This window comes from Colius striatus, chromosome 2 (genome assembly GCF_028858725.1).
Source record: "Colius striatus isolate bColStr4 chromosome 2, bColStr4.1.hap1, whole genome shotgun sequence".
NCBI classification, from domain to species: Eukaryota; Metazoa; Chordata; class Aves; order Coliiformes; family Coliidae; genus Colius; species Colius striatus.
Window position 1 is genome coordinate 31,625,767 of NC_084760.1, and position 11,230 is coordinate 31,636,996.

An 11,230-nucleotide genomic window follows, 5' to 3' on the forward strand; every position below is an offset into this window, starting at 1 on the left:
CCGCGTGCCGCGCCTCCTCTCTGCTGGAGAGGGGGGTGTGGGTGTGCGTGTGTGAGGGTGTGCGTGCGTCTGAGGGTGGCCGCGTGCCGCGTCCCCGCGCCGCTGGAGGGGGGGTGTGGGTATGCGCGTGTGATGGTGAGAGTGCGCGCGTGTGTGCGTGCGTGCGAGGGTGGCTGAGTGCCGCGCCCCCGCGCCGCTGGAGGAGTGTGGGGGTTGTGTGTGTGAGTGCGTGCGTGAGGGTGGCCGCGTGCCGCGCCCCCGCGCCGCTGGAGGGAGGGGTGTGGGTGTGCGTGTGCGAGGGTGTGCGTGCGTGTGAGGGTGGCCGCGTGCCGCGCCCCCGCGCCGCGTCCCGCCCCGCCCCCGCGCGCACGGGCATTCCCGGTCACCGCCCCGCCCCCGCCCGACCTTTCCCCCAGTTTCCAGCGCGCGCTCCCACCCTCCTGCCGTCCCTCGGCCCCGGCCCCGCCTCCTCCCTTCCCGCCGGCTGGGCCGCCGCCGAACGCGCCCACGCGCCACCCTTCCCGCCGGCAGCGCCGCGGCACGCCGCGATCACGCCGGCCGCCGCCGCCCATTGGCCGAGCGCGGGCCGCGGCGGGCGGCGATTGGCGGGGGGTGCCGGCTCCCCCCCCCCCTTTCCCTCGCCACCCCCCTGCCCCGCCCGCGCTGTCTGGCTGTTCCGGAGCGCTGTGCCGGGCGCGCCGTTGCGCGGGGTCCCTGCGGGCGGGGGAGGAGGCGGCGGCACCGGCTCCTGTGCGTACGTGCGCGCGCTGCCGCCGCTTCTGCCCGTGCCGTTCCCGCTGCTCCCGCACGGTCCGCTGCCGCCCTCCGGAGCCGCCATGCACGGATCGCCCTGCCCGGAGATGGCAGATGCGGCCGCGGTAAGCATCGCGGGCCGGAGGGAGAGGAGGAGAGGGCGGCGGGGACCGCAGGAAGCCGGCGCCGGTGCGGCCGGGCACGTGCTCGGCGGGGGCGCGGGGACAGTTACGGCCTCGGCGGGGGCGGCCGTCACCCGGGACCCTTAACTCGCTCCGGGGAAGGGGTGGTCTGCCGAGACCGCTAATCGTGGCGGGGGGTGGTCGGTCGGTCGGTCCTGCGGTTGGGATCGTCACCCGCCGCGGAGGGTGGTCGGACGGTGCCGTCGCCGTCGTGGGGGTCGTGCCAAGGCAGAGCCCTCAGCGGCTGCCGTTGCCGCGGTCACCTGCGGGGGTGCGGCCCTCCCGCAGCGGCTGTGTGCGGGCGGCAGCAGCAGGGCGGGAGCTGTGTCCTCCTCCTTCTCCTCCTCCTCTTCTTCCCGCCATCCCGCGGCACCGCCCGGCCGGGAGCACCCGCCGTGAGGGGAGAGCGGGAGCGGGCGGGGCGCGGCGGGCGGAGGCGCAGAGCGGGGGCCGCGCCGGCCCTGCCCGCTGCCCGCGCACGTAGGGCCCCGGCAGCCGGCGGGGTGAGCTGAGGACAGGCGGCCCGGCGCCGTCAGCCGCCTCGCTGGCAGCGGCAGCGCCGGGGCTGCAGCGCTCGCCTTCAGAAAGCCTAGTTAGGTTTTTTGGTTTCTTTTTTAGGTAGGTTTTTTGTTTGATTTTTTTAATTTGAGATTTGTTTGTTTTTTTTTTTTTAATTGAAGCAGGGTATTTTTTTTACGTTTCTATAGCGAGAACTGCTCCTCGGGAACGTAGGGTGGGAAAAACAAATCTACTGGGTTCTTTGGCTGCAGTCACACTTTGAGAGATGCTCAGTCACGGGCTTCCTGGCCACTTAGTGCAGAGCCTCACCTGCCGTGACTGCTGCATGACAGGCGGTCTAGGACCAGGCTTGTAGGCAACAGCACCTTTTGCCCTCATGTTCCTTCTCGTTGTTTTCCGTAGAAGTTCTTAGAAATCTCTCTCGGAGCGATTAATTGCTTTAGAGTGATTCAATTCCTTCTGGTCCCCCAGTCTCGACATCTCTCTGCTTGGTGCCTTGTGTTTTAGCCCCAAGTCCAATGTGAGCGCAATACCAGCGTTTTGGATCCATTGTGTTTAACGTTTGCCATGCATATTCCTATCCTGGAGACAGCATTACATTGTATCTTTGTGAGGTCGTTGAGCTACAATCATCTCATGTTACTTAGCAAAACTCTTGCACTTAGGTGTGTAAGTGATGTCACCCAAAGTGTAGGGTTCCCTCTAGGGCTTTAGGCCATGGTGGTAATGTGGTGGTGCTTGTTGTTGCTTTGTTAGTCAAAACCCTTTTGCTGCAGTATATAAGCACTCTGTGTCACAGCAGTAGGTTCAAGAATTTTGGTTCATGCTTCTGAATCCCAACCTCCACAGGTAGTCGGTAAGCCTGAAGACTGGGAGAGTTTGGATACCTAGTTGAGAGCCAAGCACTGAGAGCTTGATAAAGTTTGGATATCCTTTTGCAGAGGAGTTGGGTGCTTCCCATGTACATGCACACACAGAGTTTTCTGTGATGCTTGTGTTTGGAAACAAATCAATATGGTTACATTTGTCTTTATGTTTCTTATGGTCCATTTTGAGGTGATACCCATGTACCTATGTAGTATTACACCTTTCTGAAGTACAATACCAATAATTCCCACTACACTTTGAAGACTGTTCTCCTTCCTTTCTTCCTCGCACCTTGACTTCCCTGTTGGTAAAAACAAGGATAAAATGCATTTGCAAGGTGTGATGCTCCGAGTCAGTGGTCATACCTTAAAGCATCTTGCTGTCAGCTGAAATTTATTTTCTAAATGTGCCGAATAGCAATAGTCTTTTGGGTCCAGGAAACTGCCTTGTCTAAACAAGGTTGGAAGTTAGGATTTTTTCTTCTTTTTGCTTGTATACAAGCATGGGATGTGTTTATTTCGAGCACTGTAATCTAGGAAATAACTCTGGAAGCATGGGCTACACACATACCTGTTCTTTTACTGGAAATTGTCCTTTTCTTTCTTTCTTTCTTTTTAAAGAATAACAGGGTGGGGAGGTGCGCTGGGGGAGGATAAGAGTCGAGCTGATCAGTAAAAGTCTTGCCGTGGGCAGGGGATTCACTTCAGATGACCTCCAGCGAGAGCAGACAGTATGTGGGTGGCATGGGTTGCATATGACTTGTCCTAACAGCCAGTAATCCGATTCCATTTAGGTTGACATTGTGGACATCTATGAGTCTATCCGTGAGAGGCAGCGTCATGACAGCGAGAGGTCCACCTGCAGCACCTTGGAGCAGAACGACATTGAAGCCGTCGAAGCGCTTGTTTGTATGAGCTCCTGGGGTCAAAGATCGCAGAAAGGTGACTTATTAAAGATAAGGCCACTTACGCCCTTCTCGGATTCTGGCGATTCCACGATGCACGCTGAGGCTGTGGCTGAATTACCAAAGGATTATTTGTCTACACTGGTAAGAAAAACGTGAATGCGAAACAAATAACGCCTGACATCTGGATGCTGCACCTCTGCAGTGTTTCAATTTGAGTGGAAAAGATAGCTTGCTTGTGCATACCTGTGTGGAATAGCCTCAGCACAGCCCATGCAGGGTGTGAGCACGCGGAGTGGTGAGGCGGGCATGCCCAGTTTGGGTTTTCCTGCTCTCTCCAGAACAGTAAATGTGGAGGTTTGATCACTCATTAAATCCAGATATTAAAGCCTTTGCTGGCAGGTAATCTAATTTGACAGTGTGCTGGGGATGCTGTCTGGGTGGCTGCTGTAGGTTTCTTGAAGTAGGAGTGGCAGGGTGAGCCTCAGTGATTCGGCACCAACTTGTCTGTGAGCACTATAAAAAAGGCTCTTGATGATACTTGGCTTCACTGTGGTCGTCATAAGAGAAAGTGCAGGTTACCATTATGAAACAGACAATTTAATGAGTTTCTATGCTATGTGTTTGTACATGCAGCCTGTCTGTTATTTCTCCAGAGCATCGCTCTACTGCAGCTGACTAAGGTTGGTTGAATAACAACTGTTTTTACTTTTGGGAGTTGCAATTTATGTTGAAACAAAAGTAGGTGTTAGGAACGGGTTTGGTGCCTTTCAGGTTTCAGATGATTAAGAGCCATTTTAAGCAGTAGTGCTTCCAATATGCAGTTATGTCAGGAAAAAGGGTGACAATAGAGGAAAGAGGCTGAGATAACATGGCAGCTGCTTGCTGCTCAGTGTTGGCACTGTGCTTCCAGCAGTGCAGGGGACTTGCATGAGTTTTCAGTGGTAAAGGAGGAAGGGGAGGTGGTAGCAGCAAGAGGGCAAAGAGAAATGGAGAATAAGAAGGGAGAGAGCGATTTCATTTGTCTTTATCCCAGAAGTAGACACCAGCTGATGGAATAATTGTTGGTAGAAAGTCTATGGCTGGCTGGAAGCTTGAGATTGAAGGGGTGCAGTATCGCTGTCTGCCGTTAGTCTCTTTTCTGTGAGCGTTGGAGTGCTCATAGACTCTTACAGCTGCATCCGTTGCTGAGGAGAAAAGAATGAGTTTTTTGTAGCTCGGTAAGTAGACATGCAATGTTTGATGCAGGTTTACAGCTGGCCTGTTGCCTTCCTTTTATTAATATGCCTTTGACTCTATTCAGAATGGACATTGGATGAGGCAATGTATGCTGCGATCCATTTGTCTGCAGAGGCAGGTTCTGAGACTCTGGGGAGAGGGTGTAAATTTTATTTTCCACCGTAAAGATAGTAAAAAACTATGACATTACACTGCTGTATAATGGTGTGGCATTGTGTGTTTTTTTTGCAGTGCATGACCCCTCCGCACAGTCCTGACTTTGTGGAGATATCAGCTGCTATGGTCATCTCCTCCCAAGTCACTTATTCCAAACCAAGGACTGTCATGGCAAATACAGTTGCCTGCTCAGTCACGTCAGCGACTGGTGCCTCTCCCATAACCAAGCCATCTGTCATCAGCGTGGAGCGACAGGGTGGTCAGAAGCCAGTGCTATCCGAATCCTTTGCCCCTCAGCCTTGCAGGGCCATGGCAACGAGTGTCATACGTCACACAGGTGATAGTTCTGCTTACCGTCACATTCCTCCTGTGCAGGAGAAAACAAAGGTAACTTCAGGCTACAGCACTTCCAGAGACTGGCGTGATGTGAATGACCGAAGACATTCCAGACCGCCACGGGACACGTGTGCTGCAGATGATTTAATTAGCAAAACCTCTCCAGTACATCGACCTTGTGCACATGACTCCAGTGATATTGTGACCAATAAAGGACAGCTACCAGTCTGTCCCACTTCTCCACAGACCCACTTACCAAAGAATTGTGAGAATGACTTGCAAAAAAGAGCAACCCCAGTGACGCCTGCCCCTGTTTCAAGCCCCCAAGTTCTCTGTCAAATGGTCCCTTTCAATGGACAAAGCGGTATGGTCAATGCCTATGTCAAGCCTTCAGCTCCAACAGTTTCCACTCCTGTGAAGCCAATTTTACCACAAACAGCCCCGCTCCCTCAGCCCGTGCTCATGGGACCTTCTGTGCCTCAGGGGACCGTCATGTTGGTCCTTCCACAGACTGCTGTCGCGCCGACGCCGCAGTGCCCGCAGGCGGTGATGACTGTCGGCAACACCAAGTTACTGCCCCTTGCCCCTGCTCCTGTGTTCATCGCTTCTGGTCAAAGCTGTGCTCCCCAGATGGATTTTTCTAGACGGAGGAATTACGTTTGCAACTTCCCAGGGTGCAAGAAAACCTATTTCAAAAGTTCCCACCTCAAAGCCCACCTTCGCACCCACACTGGTGTGTACCACAGGGCAAGTCCTTTGTCGGGCTGGCACTGGCTTGCAACAGGGTGCTGAAATACACGTGATTTGGGGGGATGGGATGGGAAAGGGAAGAGGCAGGTGACCGGGAAACTTCTGCTCATCTCAGAGAAGGAAGGAATGTTCATTCTCCATGGGCAAGCAAATCAAAAGAGACTTTGTTCCTAGACCTCAGCTGACCCCGTGGTGTTAGTTGAATTTCACGTGCTTTAGTTGGAGTACTGTTTTGCCCTCTGTGTGTGTGTTTATATTTGAGGGGAATCCTGCCATCTGGACTAGATCGAAATGAATTGTGCAAGTCCCTTTTTTGGGGTCATGGAGAAGTCTGGTGTAAGCAAACCGTAAGGTAGTTGGTTGGTTTTAATTGTTACACCAATGAAAGGAAAGAAAGTCAGAAATTGCACATTTTTCCAGAGTTTTGTTTAGGCTAAATGAGAATGCATGTGACACCCCTCCTTCCTTGCCCCACAGACACTGTGGTTTATTGGATATCAGCTTCTGTGGCAGAATCTTTGTTAGTTTGCCAGCTTATCTTTACAATTCCTTTGGGGAAAGAGCTTAAACCTGGTACGACGCTGATAATCCTTGTAAACCACAGCTCAAAGCAAGAATAATTCTTGTACTTCTGACTTGAGAGGAAGTGCTGCAGGCTGCTGAAGTAACCTGGCACAGCAGCATAAAGATAGCCTAGCAACAAGTGTCTCACTTTGAGCATGAGCTGCTACTGATCCACAGGGGAACCGTGTGTGTCCCTTGATCATGATTAAGACCAGGACATCTGTGGGTGGTGAAGCACGCTAACCCCTCGCTAGCCAGTCCACGTTACAGGATTAGGGGGCAGAGTAGTTCAGCTTTCTTTTCCCACCCTCTCCTTTGCATGCTGGGAGCTAAGTGCTATCATAACAAACAGAACTTTACTCTCTGTATCTAGAATGAGAACAACGCTTCTGTGAGGCTTCCTTTCTGCTGGCCCTGTTTGTTCTGCTCCAGAGCATTCCCATAAATGCGGGTTGCATGATAGATGTTTATCTTGAGCTTTTTGGGGGGGTTGCAGGTAGTAGATCACATTGTTTCAGTTAGGTCCGGTGTTAAGCAGTTGCCTGGATGTGCAGAAGCTGATGTGGCCAGCCTGCCTGGCTGCTGTTAGTGCTGGGTGGGCAGGACTCTCTTCGCTGCCTGTTGGGCCTCCAGCTGTGTTTGGGATTGCAGGATGGGTGCTGTTCCTCAGCAGAACTTGCTGGGGCGGTGGATCTGTGTCTGAGACTGGGCTGCTGCGGCAACAGGACTCTGAGGCTCCCTTCCTGTCTGCCTGCTGTATTTGCTGGTGACGTGCAGCAGCCGTGGGTCTGCCCTCACACAGTGATGAGGGCAGGGGGTTGCTTCTAGTTAGCCTTTTGATAAAATCGTAATGCCTCTTCTCAAAAGTAAGTTATCCTTCTTTTATGTTCTGCAGGAGAAAAGCCTTTCAGCTGCAACTGGGAAGGCTGTGACAAGAAGTTTGCCCGCTCTGATGAACTGTCACGCCACCGCAGAACTCACACAGGAGAGAAGAAGTTTGCTTGTCCCGTGTGTGAGCGTCGCTTCATGCGCAGCGACCACCTGACGAAGCACACCCGCCGCCACATGACCACCAAGAAGATCCCCAGCTGGCAGACAGAGGTTGGCAAACTCAACAGGATTGCCACAGCAGAGAAGCCAAAAAGCAGTGGCCCTCTGAGTATGCTCATCCCCGTGCCGTCATCGGTCTGCCAGGGCTAGGGAGAGGGAGCTCCTTCTTTACAAACTTTCTGAAGATGAGAAAGAGCTCCGGTGGCTTCAACAGAACTGACGGTGGCTTTTTTCCCACCCCCATGTTTGTGCATACTTTAGTTCCCTTCAGTTTAGGTCCTCTGTTAACAATGCAGTGTGAGAAATCTTGTCGTATGTTTCCTCATCCCTTCCCTACTTGTTGTTTTCAATACTTGGGCAAATGCAATCACCAGCACTTCAGGAAGGCAGAGCTCTTTGGAAATGATTTTGGCAATAGGTTGAAAGAGTCGCTCATGATGCTTGCCGTTAGTATTTTGATGGACAGTAAAACAGGGTGATTTTTAGTTTTTATACTAGTATTTTCTATACCAAATATATTTTGTATTTATTCATTTTGGTCTTGATATGCAGGCAAATGACCTGCATTAGTGGGGGTGTGCAGGATGAGACACAGAGCTTTGGGAACTCCTTCTCAGTAAACCTAAAGAGTTGCATGCAGTGCATTTTGTAAACAGGTAACGAGATAACTCCCGGTGGTTGGGATTTCCCCACTGCGGATCCTGATCCCACAGTGGGCTGGTGCTGTCACACCCTCCTGACGCAGGTGACGTTGGAGGTGTGAGATCCAAGGGTGTCATTGTTTTTAAACCAAACCAAACCAAACCACAATCTCTTACTTTCAGAAAACAAGTGTTGAAACCCTCAATGTTTTATAAATTCGTACCCTTTGCAAGTGGGAACTGTTGTAACTTGTAGTAGAAGTTTGACATATTGGGCATTCCTGAGTCCACACTCCACCAGGGCAAAGTTTGGAGGAGCCAGACTGCTCTAACGGAGGTAGAAGCACAGACACTGTTTAGAAACTTTGACACTAAGAATTATGCTTTACTTTCGCTCCTAGTAAACCAGCATATCGAAGTCTACTGAAAAATGCAAAAAGGGCAAGATAACCCATGAACGATTAGCTGTTTATATATTTTAGCTCTGTTTATATATTTTTTTGAATACAGGAGAAATAGAAAATTAAGGGTTTTTTTTTTTATGTATCGTGGATGCTTGTGCACCTTATAGGAATATTGTTCAAGGCTTTCATTTACCTGTATCCAAGCACCAGAGGAAGTACTAATCATGTCTTGACCTAAGAAGTAGCCACCATGTCACTTGATGATGCTCCTCATGTGGCCTTATATTTCTCCACAGTACTTTGTATAAAATCACCCTTTTCTATTAAAGGAGATACTCCCCCTATTGAATGGATTTTCTTTCACACCGAGTGTAGCCGTGGTGGAGGAGCTGGGCCAGATTGGCACGGTGGCCGTGGTACCTGGAGGGAAGGTCAGCTGTGTGCTGCGGGGCACAGCTGCTGTTCTGCTGCCAGGCAGCTCACCTCCTCAGTGACAGACTCGTGTAGCGCTTGTTCCTTCTGGACTCTCTTCCCTTCAGCCACTCGTGCACAGATGCTTAGTTGAGCACGGAGGAGGACTGTTGTTCCTGGATGTGTGACATGCGAATACCTAGGAATGCGCTCTCTTGCACTGCTTTGTTGTTCTGAAGGCCTGGTCTTATTTCCCACTGTGGGTTGTGGTCTGCCTGAGGTCCGACTTGCTGATCTCAGCTCACGCTCCCCTGGAATCTGCAAAGACCTCTTTCAGTTGAAAGCAGAGTATGTCGTGACTTTTACGCTTCTGTCTATAGTTACAATTAGTGGTAATGAGTTTTCAAACTGCACTAAATGGGAGTATTGTGCTAAGTGTGCTACAGTTCTTGTGCCTGACCTTTAAAATGTTCACCCAAGCCGCTGCAGTCCCGCTGAGGTGGCGGCCATGCTGCTGAACATGTGCTCTCCTGGGGCTCTGGGGAACCCCTCTGCCACCCAAAGCAGGTGCTCCAACTGTTACTGTGCTCTCTCCATACCCGATTTTCCAAATTCATGTGTTCAAGAAAGATATTGCTGCTTTTGCTTTTCTTTTTTTCCTTCCCCTTTTGGATGCCCTTTTAGCATGTGTATAACTGGAGGGAAGAGCCTCATGTCTCAGTCCAGTAGCCAGTTTAGTACTTCAAGACTAACGTTTATGATGTTCCCTTGAGCAAAACAGGGGAAACTCGTCTCATAATTTCAGAAGTTGTCACATTAGTCTGTTGCATCACAGAGGAAATAATGGAGTAGGGAGTTGGAGAAGTGTGTGTTGTGGGGCTGTGTGAGGCTCCCCCTTTGCAGGGCGTACCTGGCATGGGTGTGCTCTTCCCCTTCCTTCCTGCTGTGTAACAGTTGTCTGTGGATTAAGCATGAGTGGGATAACTGCTCCCTTTGCACTTTACTGCCTGAACTCTATTGTTCAGTCTCTTTATTTTGAGCCTATATTTTAAAGAAATGGAATCACATTTTTGTACCTGTTTTTAACTTTTATTAAATAAAATGTATGTAATGTGGCTGCTCTTAAATCATCAACCAACAGTCAGTTCTCATGTTTCATACATGTCCATTCCAGAACTGTGCAAATCTGTGTGACTCAGCTTGTATATCTAGACCAGGGGAAGACTTTGGGGCTCGCCTTGCTCATTTACCTGTAGAGGCAGAGTTTTTTGGATCCTGTTGTAAATTGACCAGTGCTTTTCCGTTCTTAATTCTACACAATGTTTCTTGTATATTGGCTAGAACGTGTACACCACTGCTAGGGTCTGGGGTTTTTGCATGCTGCCTGAAAATGAGAGTCTCAGGGTGTGTAACTGTTCTCCTAGCATGGCCTCCAGAAGCTGTGGATGAAAGGTGAGGATCTGAGTGCTGCTCTGTCCATGTTGCAAGCTCTGCATGGTGTGAATGCTGGAAATAAAGAGGAGATGAGACAGCTGCGTTAGCCCTGGTTCTTTCTGCCCCTACTTATCCATGCCCTGGCAGGCTGGGTGGCACCTCCAGGTCTCAGCTGGGAAAGAGGTGTCTCCAATGACCGTGACAGCAGCTGCAACTACTCTTGAGTTTTTAAGCATCTCTGCTGTTCTTTCCCTCTGAGCAGTTCCCAAACTCCAGCAGTATTTATTTCTATAGGGTCACATTTTAACGGAAGAGGAGAGACTGTAATGTCAGGAACTTTCACTGCAAGGTGACAGTCTCTACAGTCAGAGCCCCAGGAGAGTGAGCTGGGGCCAGTGGCTCCAGGCTTAGTCTGCAGAAGAGCACATCCTTCTTGCAAGTGTGCAGAAGACAGAGAGAGAAGGTGCTGTGGATGGTCCTGCTTCCCCCTCAGGAGAACAACTGGAAGGAAAGGTTTTGCTGTGGGATCAATGCTGTGACAGGACAGCACAAACTCTCCAGGGCTCTGTAGGTCTCTATAATGCTTTTATCTCCTAGGGGAAGGTGTCCTGCCTGTTTCTACCACAATTTTTCAAGGAAGATTTTTCTGAGCGTCAAATCCTAAAACAATGCCTGTAATTCTTTTTGCTGATTTTTATGATGTCTCCCTCTCTTTCTCTACATGAAACATGACCGTGGATTTCCCAGTTCTGGGCTCATCTTTCTGCTTTTCCTTAGAATGAAGGCATGGTCTGAGCTGTTAACATGCATATCCTGGTGGGGCTGGAGTCTGTGACAGCTTCATCCTGGGAGAGAAAACAGCTTACATGAGGGGATGCCTTCACAGTTACTCCTCTGCTGACACATGTGGCATCCAGGCAAAAGTCTTCCTATCCTCCTAGCAAAATAATATCTCTTTAAAGAAAAATGTGCCTGTTCTCACATGTGTCCATTTTGCAGTTAGACCAGCATTGCTTTGCT

General features: G+C 50.8%; 1 protein-coding gene across 1 annotated transcript; it reads left to right on the plus strand.

The window, feature by feature from the left end:
* Window positions 1-675: 675 nt before the first annotated feature.
* Window positions 676-10,305, plus strand: KLF11 (KLF transcription factor 11). The gene is made up of 4 exons (XM_061989830.1): window positions 676-878; window positions 3,115-3,369; window positions 4,696-5,689; window positions 7,166-10,305. Exons 1-4 carry the CDS (start codon window positions 837-839, stop codon window positions 7,468-7,470), a joined length of 1,596 nt encoding a protein of 531 aa, XP_061845814.1. The 5' UTR covers window positions 676-836; the 3' UTR covers window positions 7,471-10,305.
* Window positions 10,306-11,230: the final 925 nt, after the last annotated feature.